Source organism: Rhinopithecus roxellana, chromosome 11 (assembly GCF_007565055.1).
Source record: "Rhinopithecus roxellana isolate Shanxi Qingling chromosome 11, ASM756505v1, whole genome shotgun sequence".
In the NCBI taxonomy this organism is placed as follows: Eukaryota; Metazoa; Chordata; class Mammalia; order Primates; family Cercopithecidae; genus Rhinopithecus; species Rhinopithecus roxellana.
In genome coordinates, this window is record NC_044559.1 from 55,158,839 (window position 1) to 55,176,009 (window position 17,171).

General features: G+C 41.9%; 1 protein-coding gene across 1 annotated transcript in view; it reads left to right on the forward strand.

Moving 5' to 3' along the window:
• Nucleotides 1-16,626, forward strand: part of GLUD1 (glutamate dehydrogenase 1) — a 38,827-nt gene extending 22,201 nt beyond the window's left edge. The window contains exons 5-13 of the mRNA XM_010374113.2: nt 1,668-1,762; nt 6,649-6,828; nt 8,435-8,572; nt 8,661-8,798; nt 9,226-9,306; nt 10,196-10,319; nt 11,410-11,501; nt 13,729-13,791; nt 15,232-16,626. Of these exons, the coding sequence (XP_010372415.2) occupies nt 1,668-1,762; nt 6,649-6,828; nt 8,435-8,572; nt 8,661-8,798; nt 9,226-9,306; nt 10,196-10,319; nt 11,410-11,501; nt 13,729-13,791; nt 15,232-15,351 (1,031 nt within the window). The 3' untranslated portion in view covers nt 15,352-16,626. The remainder of the gene's footprint in view (nt 1-1,667; nt 1,763-6,648; nt 6,829-8,434; nt 8,573-8,660; nt 8,799-9,225; nt 9,307-10,195; nt 10,320-11,409; nt 11,502-13,728; nt 13,792-15,231) is intronic.
• Nucleotides 16,627-17,171: the final 545 nt, after the last annotated feature.

The window sequence follows — 17,171 nt, forward strand, 5'->3', positions numbered from 1 at the left end:
TAAGATGGAGTCTTGCTGTGTCACCAGACTGGAGCTCACTGCAACGTCTGCCTCCCCAGTTCAAGCAATTCTCCCGCCTCAGCCTCCCGAGTAGCTGGGACTATGGGCACACACCTCCACATCCAGCTAATTTTTGTATTTTTAGGAGAGACAGGGTTCACCATGTTGGTCAGGCTGGTCTCGAGCTCCTGACCTTGTGATCCGTCCTCCTCAGCCTCCCAAGGTGCTGGGATTACAGCCGTGAGCCACTGTGCCCAACCTAATAGTTTAACCATTTTTTAAGTTATATTTTTCGTTTTGTAAAAATGAGTTGGTATTTTACAGTTGAAATAATATAGAAAGTTATAAACAATGTCTATATGGGGAGGAAGAGAGAAAGGGCAAGAGAAAGAAAATTGTAAGTGGGAACATGTTATACATGCTTTATGAAACCTGCCTTTTTCCATATGTATGTTCGTGATAGATAATTCCAAGTAATTTACATGGATATAAGTTACCCTTTTTTTTTTTTTTTTTTTTTTTTTGAGGCGGAGTCTCGCTCTGTCGCCCGGACTGGAGTGCAGTGGCCAGATCTCAGCTCACTGCAAGCTCCGCCTCCCGGGTCCACGCCATTCTCCTGCCTCAGCCTCCCGAGTAGCTGGGACTACAGGCGCCCGCCACCTCGCCCGGCTAGTTTTTGTATTTTTAGTAGAGACGGGGTTTCACCGTGTTAGCCAGGATGGTCTCAATCTCCTGACCTCGTGATCCGCCCGTCTCGGCCTCCCAAAGTGCTGGGATTACAGGCTTGAGCCACCGCGCCCGGCCAAGTTACCCTTTTTAATGGCTGTTTAGTACTTTGCATAGATATACCATAGTTCATTTAATTGATGTACAAGATAATTAGGTTGTTTTTATTTTTACTATGTTTGAGAGGAGTATTTCTGCACCTTTACAGATTTGAGTGAGCATCACTTAACATGTTTTTATCAGAGATCTTACTGTAGCCGTCAGTAGTAGTGCAGTCAGTGATTCCTGTTATTGCCTGGAAGCTAATTTGTTAGCCTAAAACTTTAATTTGCTATGATCTGGAGAACTGAAAGCTAAGGCCTAAAATTTTATATGTGCTGAGTGTCGAATAATAGGTCAAAGCCACGTTCTTCCACAAGTAAAATAATATGGGGCTTAACACAATTGCTTTAGCAATGTGACCCTCTCCCCTTTTTCTCTACTTGGTAAGGAGGGCTTATACCCCCACTAAGCAGCATGTTACTGTGCTGTCTCATACATGTCAGCTCCCTAACCATAATAATCCTACTTATATGGAACACAACGGTACTCTTATCTCTAATTGCATGGTAGTGAAATGAGGTCAAGAGCGTCTAAATTGATTATCCTCTGGTCACACTCAGAAATTCTATGGAGTAGCTTGTATCTGTTGTACATAGCTAACTTCCAAACATAGAGCAAGTAAATGCCAGTGGGAGAAATTATTAGGTAATGTTGTATGTGTCTAAGTTTTATAGTGAAACACTTAATGAATATTTCTATGACTTTGATTAGCTACCTAAATGAGATCTAAAGTTTTCTAGTCATGGTAACTTGGTTATTACAGAGACTTGCAAGGATCTTTGTGTTCGAGAAGAATTTTTCTTAAAAACTGGTGCACTGTTCTTTCCCTGTGCCCCCAGGTCCTGGCATTGATGTGCCTGCCCCAGACATGAGCACAGGTGAGCGGGAGATGTCCTGGATCGCTGATACCTATGCCAGCACCATAGGGCACTATGTGAGTACCCACCAGAAGCCCCGAGGCTTCTGCATTTGCTGTCTACAAGAATTAACAGTTTGACTGATTATATCAGAATCCCTGGGCTTTTCTGTCATTCAATCATAATCTTGATGTGCATATTATTTTATGTCTACTTGTCTATTCTTAAATCGTAACGAACACAAACGGTGCTTTACTTATATGCTGCCCTATACTTGTCACTGGGAAAGGACACTTACTGACCAGGGCAGCCCACGCTGTATGCTAAGACACTAGAACATACATCAAGAAGCATTCAATTCTGATTTTTCCCTCAGAGGGCTTCCATTTAAAGAGGGACTAAGGCGCATAAGCAGATAAGGTATGGAAATAATGTAATACAACGGTGGAAATTATGAATTCTGAAATAAGACTTTCTAGAGGAGATATTTGGGCTAGATCTTGAAAATGGGTAGAATATGAACATCTAGAGATTTGGTGGATAAGAGGAAGAGAAACAATAGAGTTCAGATTGTCTGAAGGTAAGGCATATTTATAAAGGTAATAGAAAGTAAGAGTGAAGGCTGGATGCAGTGGCTCATTCCCATAATCCCAGCACTTTGGGAGGCCAAGGCAGGTGGATCACTTGAGCCCGGGAGTTGGAGAGCAACCTGGACAACATGGGGAAACACTGTCTTTCCAAAAAATACAAAAATTAGCCAAGCATGGTGGTATACACCTGTAATCCCAGCTACCTGGGAGGCACGCTTGAGCCCGGGAGGTTGAGGCTTCTGTGAGCCGTGGTTGCTCCACTGCGATGCAGCGTGAGCAATAGAGAGAGACCCTTTCTCAAAAAAATAAGGAAAGTAAGAATGAAGAGGTAGATGAACCAGGACAAAAACACCAAGCACCAGTGTTTGTGTTTTACGTGGTAGTCAGTGGAGAAACTTTGCTAATCCTTCCTGGGGAAGAATAGGCTGGTAGCAGTGTCCAGCTGTGCTGGTGCCAGGAGAGAACCTCCTGTGGTGTCAGCGCCTTTCCACCGAGCCCAGGAGCCAGAGGACCAGGAGAGGAGCATTGGCATGTGTGAGGCGCGTGACAGAGAGACTCAGCAAAACTGGATTGGATATATGTGGAATTAAGGAAAGGGACCAGGTTGAGTCACAGAGAACCAGGAGAACCTGAATCTGGGGACTGAGCAGAGGTAGTACCATAGAACTGAACGTGAGAGGAAACATAGCTCCTGTCCCTGAAAGGGGTGCAACCTTAAAAAATGAAACATTTGAGGAATAGGAAGAGAAATGGAGTCAAAAAATACATTTATACCTACTACATGCAGGGCCACGGGTAAGCAAGGTATTCACTACAATTGGGATAAATTGCTGGAAGTTGTTTTGAAGCTATAAAAAAGAATAACAGACCCAACCAATCCTTTCGATCCTTTCAAGGTAAGGTCAGAAAAGGCCTCCTAGGAGGTAAAACGTTCTGGTCTGCACTCAGACGGGTGTGTGGGCATGGACTGGGGGAGGGGTAGTGGCAAGTGTTTGGAACAGAAGGAAGTACCTGAGGGAAGGTTCTGAAGTTCAGAAGCTGGGTGAACTTGGGAGGCTAAGGACTGACTATTGTAGCCAGAGTTGAGAAAGATAAAGCTGATATAAGAAAGGCCAGTAGAAACAAGGGTCAGGCCAGGTTACTGCTTGGTAGGTGACTGTGAGAACTTTGGTCTTTGTCCTGAAAACACAGGGAAACCAGCAAAGAGCTAGTTTCAAGCAGGTGTGACTCAGCTAAGTGTGCATTGGAAGACTTGAGGGCAGGAGACTACTACAGGGGCCCAGACTGCAAGGGGATATGAAGAAGGAAGTAGGGCATGAAGTATAGCCTCCAACTAAGAAAAATGGCACTGGAGAGAAGCAGAAAGAAGACAGCTTGAAAAGTGGCTGTTACCCAAAGAAAAGGGTTTTTATTGTCTTTTGGCATGTTTACTGGCTGTGAGCCACAGATTCACTGGTGCAAGAGAGAGACAATGCTGAAGAAATGCAGGGTGGTAGAGGTAGTGAAGTCCCCCAGGGGAATAAAAGCCTGGGGAATTCTTTTCATAGTGAAAAGACGGGCCTTGGAGAAGAGGAAGAATGTGGAAATGGAGACATTTCCTGAGGTGATGTCATGCCGTGGCTGGGAACATGGGCAGACCACCTGAAGTCCAACCCTGGCACCTTCACCCGTCAGTTCTGTGACCTGGGAGTCTCTGTGCCTCCATTTCCTCCTATGCAAAATGACAGTAATAGTGGTACCTACTTTGTGAGACTCATGTAAGGATTAGATGAATAATAATCTAATGCACTTAGAACTGTACATAGCCGTTAGTAAGTACCAGAAAATAAATATCTATAAGTATTACATCAGGTAAATTATACAACCCCCTGAAATAAAACAGGAACGATAGAGACCCTTCAAGAAATTGTGGTTTCAACTGCCCCTCCCAAAAAGGCCAGTTTTCCACCTGTCACCTTTTTATGCTTCCTTCCCTTAGCCATTGATTTTAGGTTTCTTATCACTTAAGGAAAACTGTTCACCAGTATAGTCCAAGGGGCAGTGCTTCAGAAGACTTTATCTTGCTGTTAGCACTGAGAATAAGCTACAAATAACATACCGCCAGCTGGTTTGCACTATTCAATGTAGAGTCTTGCTTAAAAAGTACAAGAGACCAGCTGGGCGTGGCGGCTCACGCCTGTAATCCCAGCACTTTGGGAGGTGGAAGCAGGTGGATCACCTGAGGTCAGGAACTCATTTGACAATGAGGTCTGGGTGTGGTCTCCTGATTTTTTTTTTTTTTTTTTTTTTTTGAAACCGAGTCTCACTCTGTTACCTGATCTCGGCTCACTGCAAACTCCCTCTCCTGGGTTCAAGCAATTCTCCTACCTTAGCCTCCCAAGTAGCTGGGATTACAGGTGCCTGCCTCCATGCCTGGCTAATTTTTTTTGTATTTTTAATAGAGAGAGTGTTTCACCATGTTGGCCAGGCTGGACTCAGGTGAAGCATGGCCCCTTGAACTACACTGATGAACAGTTTTCCTTCTTTCAGTGATAAGAAATCTAAAATCAAGGCCTACGGGAAGGACGCAGTTGTTTTTGTTACTCATTTCTAGATGTGAACTGGAACGTGCCGCCCTTTTTCTTCTAGCCCCACCTAGAAGTGCAGTGTTGGTGGGAGAATGTATTCTTCTCTGGGCTTTCAGGACCATTATGTATGCTGGGGGAGCCTGGCGTTTGGCGCCAGGCCTGACCCCTGACAGTATTTCCTTCAGCTCCAGCATTTGCATTCTCACTGTTGAAAAGCATTTGGCACTCAGTTTGCATTTCTGTATTCATAAGTGTTAATTATTCACGAAAACAAACTGTGGGAAAACTAATTTTATAAATCACTTTACTAGATTGTGTTTTCCTTCCTTGCTTTCATGCTTTTTGTTGGTAATTATACAAATAATATAATTCTAAGTTCTCTGTGTAAAAATATTTAAACAATGCAGATAAAGAACAGATCACTTTTTAATTCAGCTGGCTGGAACGTTAGGGATATGTTGGGAGTTAGGGGTTTGGTGTAAAGTAAGGCATTGTATTTTGTTTACATGGAAAGCGAATTACTTCAACAAGTTTATTATTTCATACTTTTGCCACTGACTTAAAATTTTATATGGATTTTCATTTTATATTGATTGCCTGTATAAAATAAGACTGTCTCTAGTTTCTCCTGCTCCACTGATGAGCTTACTCTGCAGTGTTCTGGTGGCCGTGTTTATAGTATATTTGATGCCTTGGAAGGGAAGCCCTCCTGAGCCCCATTCTTCTTTTTTCTAATTACATGTGTTTTTGAACAAGAATATATGCACATCTTCAATTGAAAAAGGACAGAAAGATGGGTGGTGAAGACTGCTAACCCCATCTCCACTTTGCAGAGCTAACCACTGCTACCAAAGATACTCTACTCACACAGAAGCACAGGACTCTCACCCACACATAACCTTTTTAAAAATATTTCGTTAAATACTTTCGTTAAGTCTACTCTTAGATGAACTTGAGTATCTTCTTATATATTAAGTATCAAATTATATTAAAAACTTCTTCTTAAAAAGTGGCAGAAGACAACATTGAGTTTTCCCATCCAAGAAAATTGTAAAGCCTCTTCCTGTCTCAGGCTCTGTTTTGGTGACATGCTCAAGTCTTATAGTAGATTTTAAGACTCGTAAATGAGATGTGTATGTACCTTGATTTAGTAGTGCTTAAATACTTGTTGAAGGAATGATAGCTTTCAGGGTAAGCTAGCTCTACTTTTGTGATGTTATTTGTACTTACTTGATGTTCAATCCCTACACTCTGTTTCTTCTGTCAGAAAATATAGTCTACTTTGCCGGGCACGTTGCCTCACGCCTGTAATCCCAGCACTTTGGGAGGCTGAGGTGGGCGGATCACCTTTGGTCAGGAATTCAAGACTAGCCTGACCAATATGGAGAAACCCCGTGTCTACTAAAATTAAAAAATTAGCTGTGCGTGGTGGCACATGCCCGCAATCCCAGCTACTCAGGAGGCTGAGGCAGAAGAATTGCTTGAACCCTGGAGGCAGAGGTTGCGGTGAGCCAAGATAGCGCCATTGCACTCCAGCCTGGGCAACAAGAGTGAAACTCTGTCTCGGAAAAAAAAAAAACACACACACACAGAAAATATAGTCTATTTCATTGTATTTTCTAGGAACAGAAAGCTGAAAAAGTGAGTGTTGTCTCTATTGGTAAAAGTGTACCTTAAATACATTCATACACACACACACTCCTAATTAGCATTAAATGAGAATGTGCTTTGACTTTAATTCGTTGTATTCGTTCAACAGAGAAATTGGACGTGACATTTCATTCTTTCAATTACTCCCTCTTACAGGATATTAATGCACACGCCTGTGTTACTGGTAAACCCATCAGCCAAGGGGGCATCCATGGACGCATCTCTGCTACTGGCCGTGGTGTCTTCCATGGGATTGAAAACTTCATCAATGAAGCTTCTTACATGAGCATTTTAGGAATGACACCAGGGTTTGGAGATAAAACATTTGTTGTTCAGGTAAAAAAAAAAAAAAAGTTTCCTTAATAACTGATAGACATTAAGTATAGTTTTTAATGTTTTTAGAATTGTAATTTTAAAATTCAGTTACCTCGCATCTCTTAAATTTTAGAGTGGTGGTTTTCAGAGTAATAGATCTTTTGTTTTTTGAACCTTGCTATGATTCATGTAACTAGAACTGATTTAAGTATCTCTCAAGTAGATGTGAAACTATTACCAACTATCACCAAATTCAACCAAAATATTGGTCAGTATTCAACCTTGAAATTCTATCTAGAAGGGCAAGTCTCTCAACATAATTTTCTAAGTTTCGCAAGTATGTAGAAAGTTTTACGTATTGACCCAAATTTATTTGATGTGGTAACATGTGTTTTACTTAGGAGAATCTTAATTAAGTTGAAATTGCTTTAAAATAGAAGTTGTGACTGGGCACAGTGGCTCATGCCTATAATCCCAGCACTTTGGGAGGCCAAGGCAGATTGATCAGTTGAGGCCAGGAGTTCGAGACCAGCCTGGCCAACATGGTGAAACCCTATCTCTACTAAAAGTAGAAAAATTCAGTCAGGTGCAGTGGCTCATGCCTGTAATCCCAGTATTTTGGAAGGCCGATGTGGGCAGATCGTGAGGTCAAGAGATGGAAACCATCCTTACCAACATGGTGAAACCCCATCTCCACTAAAAATAGGAAAATTAGCCGGGCATGGTGGTATGCGCCTGTAGTCACAGCTACTCGGGAGTCTGAGGCAGGAGAGTCGCTTGAACCCGGGAGGCGGAGCTTGCAGTGAACCCAGATCACGCCACTGCACTCCAGCCTGGGTGACAGAGCAAGACTCCATCTCAAAAAAAAAAAAGAAAAAGAAAAATTAACCGGGCATGATGGCGGCGCCTGTAATCCCAACTACTTGGGAGACTAAGGCAGGAGAATCACTTGAACCTGGGAGGCGGAGGCTGCATTGAGGCAAGATTGTGCCATTGCACTCCAGCCTGTGTCACAGAATGAGACTCGGTCTCTAAAAAAAAAAAAAAGTTGTATTTGTCCAAATTAGTGACATCCTTTTTCACAACATACGACATCTGATCATCAAGGACTGAGGACCTGGTGGTGTACTTAACACCACTGCCATTGATTGATTGATTGAGATAGAGTCTCACTCTGTCGCCCAGGCTGGAGTGCAGTGATGCAATCTTGGCTCACTGCCACCTCCACCTCCCAGGTTCAAGTGATTCTCCTGCCTCATTCTCCCAAGTAGCTGGGATTACAGGGACAGACCACCACGCCTGACTACTTTTTGTATTTTTAGTAGAGACAGGTTTCACCATGTTGGCCATGGCTGGTCTCGAACTCCTGACCCCAAGTGATCCACCTGCCTCAGCCTCCCAAAGTGCTGGAATTACAAGCATGAGCCACCATGCCTGGTTGTCACGTTCTTAAACAGAGAATTTCATTGTTGAAGAGAAACCAGTTAGTACATTGTTTCTTTTGGCAAAAGAATTTTGAGAATTGCTTCTAAATGAACAGAATGTGGATTTACATTGGTCAAAATATGACTCTTGCTGTCTATACCAGGACTTGAATTTTTGTGTCATGGATAATTGTTCTTCACAGGGATTTGGTAACGTGGGCCTACACTCTATGAGATATTTACATCGTTTTGGTGCTAAATGTATTGCTGTTGGTGAGTCTGATGGGAGTATATGGAATCCAGATGGTATTGACCCAAAGGAACTGGAAGACTTCAAATTGGTATTAATACATTTTTATGGCATAGACACTAAATATAAACATTTAAACTCTGGTGCAGCTATTAATTGTGATTTTCAATCAATGGCAGCAACATGGGTCCATTCTGGGCTTCCCCAAGGCAAAGCCCTATGAAGGAAGCATCTTGGAGGCCGACTGTGACATACTGATCCCAGCTGCCAGTGAGAAGCAGTTGACCAAATCCAACGCGCCCAGAGTCAAAGCCAAGGTGACAACATTATAGAAACCGGAACCAACATTATCAATGTGAATGACGTCAGGGGGTCATAGAAGAGTCTGATTGAGTTTTCTCTTTCTTTTTAGCAGCTTTATTGGCATATGTTGTACATACCATACAGTTCTCCCGTTTAAAGTAAATAATTTAATGGCTTTTAGCTCCCTGCACAGAGTTATACAACCATTACCAAGAAAACGCATCTGCCTGACACTCCTATAAAAAAATTAAAAAACCTAGATAAATAGAAAAGTAAAAGGTAGTTTTATACACTTTGCAGAGCAAAATAACCTCTATTTAATTTTAACTGAAACTTCCCCCCACATACGAACACATGTTCATATATGCACATCTCTTGCCCTCAGTGGAGGGGATTTGACGGTGTTGTTGGCATTTCTCTATGTTCCTGACTCTCTTGCAGATCATTGCTGAAGGGGCCAATGGGCCAACAACTCCAGAAGCGGACAAGATCTTCCTGGAGAGAAACATTATGGTTATTCCAGTAGGTCATCTATGTTGATTAGGCTTTGTATGTACTTAGAATCAAATTGTCTTTTGCAAGGAATTTGGAGGAAGAGAGGAATTATTAGTCTCCCAAGCTCTAGTGAATTCATCTTTATTTCACTTTTCAGAAAATATAGTAGAAGCATGGTTAATTCTAAGCCTGTCACTTTTCACTGTGATCTAAACATTTATTCCAATTTCAGGCTCTTTACTGAATGTCTTTAGCCTTCTAAGAGTCTGGTTATATAAGTGTATATACTGTGTTAGAAACACTATTCTAACTTAAGTTCTAAGATTTTCTGTATGATTCCTAACCTTATGCATTTCAAGTGCCCCTTCTGGCTTTACTCAGAAAACTAATATGAGGCACACATGCTCAGATTTTTTGGCAGGTAAGCGTGAGTCTACACCAAAAAGTTATTAGAAATTAGTGTGGGCTTGGAATGCATTTTAAAGAACCCCCTTTGCTGAAAGTTACGTAAGACATTCAATGTAACTGAAATGGGCTACCCTTAGGTAATAGGAGAAAGAATCCTGTCTTCTGAGAGGCCCTGTGGACGGTCCATTCCAGTTGTTTGGTGGGCAAGCCATTTAGTCTGAAAACTTCTGGTAGAGAAGAGGCTCTAACCAAAGACTATTAACATTCATTGATTAATAAGCCAAAAAAATGATTTTTTTCCCCCAAATAGAAAAAGCATTAGATGGAATTGGGTGGGGTGGGGAGGTGTGTTAAATTAAGTGTGAAATTCCTGATACTAGCTAAAATATATTTGTGATAGTTGAAGTTCAGTCTACCTTGGTATTGAAATTAAGGTCTTAGGTTCATTTTAAGCTTTTACTAAAACCATCAACTTCTAATTTCTTTGGTGTCTTATTTTTGTGTATAGGATCTCTACTTGAATGCTGGAGGAGTGACAGTATCTTACTTTGAGTGGCTGAAGAATCTAAATCATGTCAGCTATGGCCGTTTGACCTTCAAATATGAAAGGGATTCTAACTACCACTTGCTCAGTGAGTGTCAATAATCTTGTTCTCCAAAACTCATCTTTTGAGCCAGCTAAAAGGCTGTAAAAAGGTCCACTTAAGAGAACTTATCCCTTTGGGAAAGAATTGAGTCTCAGAAAAGAAAATAATATTTTGTCTCATGAAACTCAGACTAAAAATGCGCAGTGTCTTTCTGGATATTAACTCTCCCATATACTTATATCCAGATTTTTATTCTGTGATGTAATATTCACAGAATATAATTTACTTTTTTTTTTTCTTTCGTTAAGAGGGAGTCTCGCTCTGTCACCCAGGCTGGATTGCAGTGGCGCGAACTCGGCTTACTGCAGCCTCCACCTCCCAGGTTCAAGCAATTCTCCTGCCTCACCCTCCCAAGTAGCTGGGATTACAGGCACTCGCCGCCATGTCCGGCTAATTTTTGTATTTTTAGTAGAGACAGGGTGTCACCATGTTGGCCAGGATAGCCTTGATCTCCTGACCTCGTGATCTGCCTGCCTCAGCCTCCCAAAGTGCTGGGATTACAGGCATGAGCCACCATGCCCAGCCAATAATATTTATTTAAGTGTGATTTTAACACCCCACTGTCAATACTCATTTCTGTCTCTGGTTGCTCTTAGTAAAGGCGTATCTAGTGTCAAGAATTGTTTTTGAGACTCCTGATGAGAATACTTGTTTTTCTTTGACTAGAGTAAGCTCCACAGTTAAGAGTAGAATTTCTCATCAAGCTGAAATGAGACCAAGACCTCCTGCTGAGCTTCTCTCCTCAGCCCACTGTGAGAATCTGGGTGAAGTGTTCCGTCTGTTTCCTTTTCTTTTTCCCCCAGCATTTTCTTTTTAATAGAGCCAAGGAAAAACCCTGGTAATGGGTGTTATGGAAACACAGCAGTGACCTAAATCCACATTTATGTAGGAAATTGGCGATGTGTTTTATTCCTTCTTGACTGAGTTTTAAATGATTGACCCTTTTATGTCTTTAAAACTCTGTATAAGTTTTTGGGTTACGGTTATAGTTTGGGACTACTTTTGATTCTACTTTTTTTTTTTTTTTTTTCTGTTAGCAATATCTTGATCTCTTGTTTTTTTGTTTTTTCTATAGTGTCTGTTCAAGAGAGTTTAGAAAGAAAATTTGGAAAGCATGGTGGAACTATTCCCATTGTACCCACGGCAGAGTTCCAAGACAGGATATCGGTGAGTGTGCTCACCCCACAGTTGTACCACACCATGTATGTGGTGAAACAGTTGTACCTTTATTCTAGTGACAGTGCAGATCGGTGCAGCTCTTTGGAAAATGTGAAGTTATTAATGTGTTCCTGCCCTTTGGTGCTATGATAATCTCCCCTCTGGGAATTTATCCTAAGAAAATAATTCAAAAGAGGAGGAACCACTCCATGCACGGTGATGTTACTGAAACTATGTGTAGGCCGGGCACGGTGGCTCACGCCTCTAATCCCAGCACTTTGGGAGGCCAAGGCGGGCGGATCACCTGAGGTCAGGAGTTCAAGACCAGCCTGGCCAACATGGCGAAACTCCGTCTTTACTAAAAATACAAAAAATTAGCCGGCCATGGTGGCGTGCTTGTAGTCCCAGCTACTTGGGAGGCTGAGGCAGGAGAATTGCTTGAACCTGGTAGGCAGAGGTTGCAATGAGCCAAGATCGTGCCACTGCACTCCAGACTGGGCAACAACAGCGAAACTCCATCTCAAAAGAAAAAAAAGAAACAGTGTAGACAGTTTTTAAATTTGGTTTTATTTAAAGTTCAAGGGCAGGGAAATGACTGAGTTATATCTTATAATACATCTTAGGAAATAGTCATAGTTTAAGAATATATTACAATGGCTAAGTTATCATATATCTTCTTATGAAATATTCAGTGATAGAAAACCGTTCTGAGACTGTATTGCAACATGGGAAAAAGTTAAAGGTTTTGTTTTAAAGAAAGAAAAAATGCTTTAGCCATTCTAGGTACTAACCATTCCCCTAAGTAAGCCTTCCTTTTTCCTACAGTGATGTCTTTGTTCTGGTCCTTCCATCTGGAATACACCAATCCCTTCCCTGCCTAAGTGTCACTGCAGTTCTGTGGCTGTCTCTGAAAGTCTCCTGTGTGCCACTGTTTCATACATAACATCCATCCCAAGTGGCTAGTAGTGCATTGGAAGGGCTTGTGCTGCTACTGCTGCTGTCAGAGGGCTGTTCACCACTCTCTTTGGTCACCCCATTGCCCAGCATATGCCTTGTCAGTTAAAAAAAAGAAAGTGTTCTCCACCTCTCTCTCTCTTAGTTCCCCCTGTCCCTGTTTGGCTCTATCAGGACCCACATCATGACCCTGCCATGTTTCCACTGTCCCTCATCCCCCAGCACCCTCACTTCCCTCCTTATCTAACTTAAATTCCATGCTCCATCATTACAGTCACTCCCCGGTCTTGTTTCCTTCATCATACGCCCTTGTTAACACCTAAGCGCTGATTAAATCCCAGCAGTCTCTTCCATGCCTCTACCCTGTAGGAGGCCTGCTGGCAGTTCACGCCCTGACCACTAACCTGAAGTACGTGCTCAGAGCTGCCCAGCAGTCATACTGCTTTTCTGTGTTGCATTCATTCTGCCCATCTCCTGAGCGATTATATCATATTTTCTCCTCTTCTCACTGCCCTGCACTCCAGCTCATGACCTGCTATCTGTTCACAGATAAAACTGAGGCAGCCTGGGAGCTTCCACATCTACCCAGCTCCTGGTAGCTGGGTTACCTTAAGAGTGGTAGTGAGTTAATTATCCTTAATTTTTTAAAAAGCATTTCAAGAAACAAATTAGGGAAGAGAGAAGCTGACTTGATGGTGAAGTCCCTGGATCATATCCTAACTCTAAAAATAGCTATCTGTAACGTTGACCAGCTTCTCTGGTCCTTAGTTTCCTGTTCAGTAAAATTAAGAAACTGCTAAGATCTATACAGCTTTAAAAGTTGCTGGCAGTACTGAATACACAGGCAGAATTCTACCCCAAAGCCGCTTTGGGGTTTCATCAGATTCCTTTCTGTGTTCTGGGTGGTGTCCCTGTTCTCTGGGGAGCCGAGGTGAACGCACCGTGGCACGAACAGCGTAACACATTGCTCAGTGCATCTGCGTCTCCATGAGTGGAGGGTGCTCATCTCACTCCATGCCCCCATGTCTCTTAAGTCCAAAAACTGTCTTCATTGTTGTACCGTAATCTTATTTCATGAGTATTTGTTTGCTGTCAAATATAATAAAAATAAATTGTTACTTGAGTATCAAGATACTGTATCTTTGATACTGTACAGAAATGACATATCTTTGCTGAAAGACAAAAAATTCTGTCTGGACTTAAGAATCCTTTGTCATCTTATACAGGGACACAAAGCAGGTCTTTGTGGTTTTGTTAAACACCTGTTCTTTTTCCCTAATAGGGTGCATCTGAGAAAGACATCGTGCATTCTGGCTTGGCGTACACAATGGAGCGATCTGCCAGGGTATGTGTGCAGATGCTGTTTGCCTTCCTGCTAGTCACATGAAGTGCAACTCAATCGTGTTATCTCAGTCGCCAGACTGTGTGTGCTGATAGAAAATAGCAGTCTGTTCAATGCTCCTCATTTCTGTGTAGCAAAACACGTGCTTTTTCAGTCTCAGATGATGAGAAGTTTTTTTAGAGTCTTCAAATATGTTTATGAGGCTTTGGAGAGAAATAATAAGGCTGACTTAGGAGGTGATGACGTTGGCAGCTAGCCCAGTATCGAGTAGTTAGCCAAACTGGGTTGTAGCTCAGTGCGCCACTATGTTACAGCTACAGGAGGCTACCTTACTGTAGAATTTGGTGTAAGTACAAGTTGTTTTGACTGCTTGATCCCTACTTTAAGGCCTGAACCACAGTGTGAGTACCGTTTTCCTAATTTCTTCTTGGGTTCAGATTCTGTCTGCTTGGATTTATGATGAAATAGCATAGGCAGATATTGATGAAGAAGGTGGTGCTTCTTAGTGCTGTTGTTTTTCTTGTTAATTTTTTATTGAGATAGGGTTTATGTCCTATAAATTCATCCTTTCAAAGTATAAAATTCGGCATCTTTTATTGTATATTCGAGCCATCACCACTTTATAATTCTAGAACATTTTCATCACTCCCTTCTTTTTTTGGGTTTTTGAGATGGAGTCTCGCCCTGTTGCTCAGGCTAGAGTGCAGTAGCGCAATTTCAGCTCACTGTACCCTCTGCCTCCTGAGTTCGAGCAATTCTTGTCCCTCAGCCTCCCGAGTAGCTGTGATTACGGGTGTGAGCCACAACGCCCAACTAATTTTTGTTTTTGTTTTGTTTTTTGACATGGAGTCTTGCTCTGTCTCCCACTGGGAGTGCAGTGGTGCGATCTCTACTCACTGCAACCACCGCCTCCTGGGTTCAAGCAATTCTCCTTCCTCGGTCTCCCAAGTAGCTGGGATTACAGGTGCCCACCCCTGCGCTCTATTTTTAGTAGAGATGTGGTTTCACCATGTTGGTCAGGGTGGTCTCGAACTCCTGACCTCAAGTGATCCACCCGCCTTGGCCTCCCGACGTGCTGGGATTACAGGTGTGAGGCACCGCACCCCAGCCTCATTTTTGTATTTTTAGTGGAGACAGGGTTTCACCATGTTGGCAAGTCTGGTCTTGAACTCCTGACCTCAAGTGATCTGCCCATCTCAGCCTCCCAAAGTGCTGGGATTACAGGCGTGAGCCACTGCACCCAGCCACCCCATTGTTAAGTCCAGAGAATCAGGCCCTCCTGCCTAGTGGTTCTGCTGCTACAGTGGTTTGTCTTTGGCTGCCCAAGTCCTGCCTTGAAACACTGAGAAGGTAACTTGGACCAGGCCTGTCTGGGCCTTGTGTGGTTATGGCCTGGCCACTTGAGTCAGGATCATCTTCACTGCATTTTCTCTTTCTTTTCAGCAAATTATGCGCACAGCCATGAAGTATAACCTGGGATTGGACCTGAGAACAGCTGCCTATGTCAATGCCATTGAGAAAGTCTTCAAAGTGTACAATGAAGCTGGTGTGACCTTCACATAGATGGATCGTGGCTGACTTCCTCACTACCCTCTTCACCTGTAACTTCTGCAGAGCTATCACAAGTTTACATGTAACCACAGAAATCCCTTTCTCTCCTGACTCAGTAATAATGGATACCATTCTCAACAAGTCAATCCAAATCAGCCCCGAAGGAGAAAGAAGTTAAGGTTAGGGGATCATGTACAAGCTGAGTGTGAAAGTAGAAATCACCTACACCAGACAGCCATTTTGGTATTTTGCCTTTAAATAAAAAGTCTCCTCCATCTGGCTGTGCAGCCTTGCTCTGTGGCTTTTCCCAACACAATCAGTGCTATTGCTGGGGAAGGGACAGTCAAGAGCAGTCAGTTGCTTGCTTATTTTGCTCTGGACGAGTCTGGGACACGCTGTAACTTTAACACATTTAAGAAGTAGGTGTGTGGCCTTTTCAGAAGGTGGCATGGTCCTCAAGTGAGTTCTTAGTATTTTATGTCAGCAAAATAACTCAATTTTGCAGGTTGCAAACAAATATAAAAGCTATTTCTGTTTATGAATTCTATTCTTTTAGAATAAAGTAAGTACATGCTGCTGTAATAAAATTGCCTTTAATCACTTAACAAGCCTAACCTTGACTCAAACAGTGAATGCCTATAAAAATAATAAATGAAAAAAACTAGTATTTTTATATCATAAAACAGTGTCATTTATAGCTTATCAGTCATGTATTGTCCAGCAAACATTAAAAGCCCTGTGGATAATTCAGTTATCTTCATACCTGCAAAGTGGTGGAGGCTATTTTTGTTAAAACTGTCAGAATTTGCTAAGTATAATTATGACACATAGTCCAAAGAATGCAGTAACCTTTTTATCATGTTACTAATTGTTCTCTTTTGAAGATCTATGGTTGACTAATAAAACGGTAATTCAAGTAGAGTGTCACAGAAAAAAAACCACTTGGGCTCCCTGTCTGGAGTCTGGCTGGCTCTGAGCATTTCCAATGGTCCCTACTCACCTGACTTTGTGTCCTCTCATTTTAGAGGCTTTCCATTCTGCACCCAGCGTCACTAACAGTGGGCTGAAAACAACCTTGGGTTGAGTGTTTGATTTGGGAGTTATTTGGCCAGGGCTTTTGAGCAGTAGTGTCCCCATGAAGTGCTAGATATAATAATATGTGTAAGAATGAGCCTTTTTTTTTTTTTTTTTAACTATAACATCCTTTCAGAAATGTCTGACTACTTTGTAACTGCATGGCTTAACCTGGTGATAAAAGCAGTTATTAAAAGTCTACGTTTTCCAAAACTTACGTTTCTTTTCTGTGTTTTTACATGTGGTAGTTTCTCTTTTCATAAGTTATAATACTGCAATTGGATTTCTGAAATTCTTATAGCGACTACCCATCTAATATTTCCTTCCACTTTATTGTGAGCTGCCCAGATTTTATTCTTGAATTCTTTGATTTTTTTTTTTTTGTTAGTTTTTTTTGTTGTTGTTTTGTTTGTTTGTTTTTGTTTGGTGCTCTACACGTTCTGAGAAACTTCCCTAGTAACAAACTATAGAGATGATCCCTGAGAACATAGTCTTTATTCTCGAATTCTTTTGTATTTTATTGAATAATGTCAATAGCTGTTAGCCTGGCATGTTAACTCACAAGCAAGTAAATTCCATATTCACTGAACATCGCTGACAGGCTTTCCCAGCCCTGCTGTTAAGGTAGTCAAAGCATGGCACATGAAGAAAACCATGTCTGTAGATATTGTACAAAATACTATTTTTATGATTTTTTAAATATTTTTAACAAATAACTTTTACTGACTTCCGTTTGTATTTTTATCAAACATACTTCA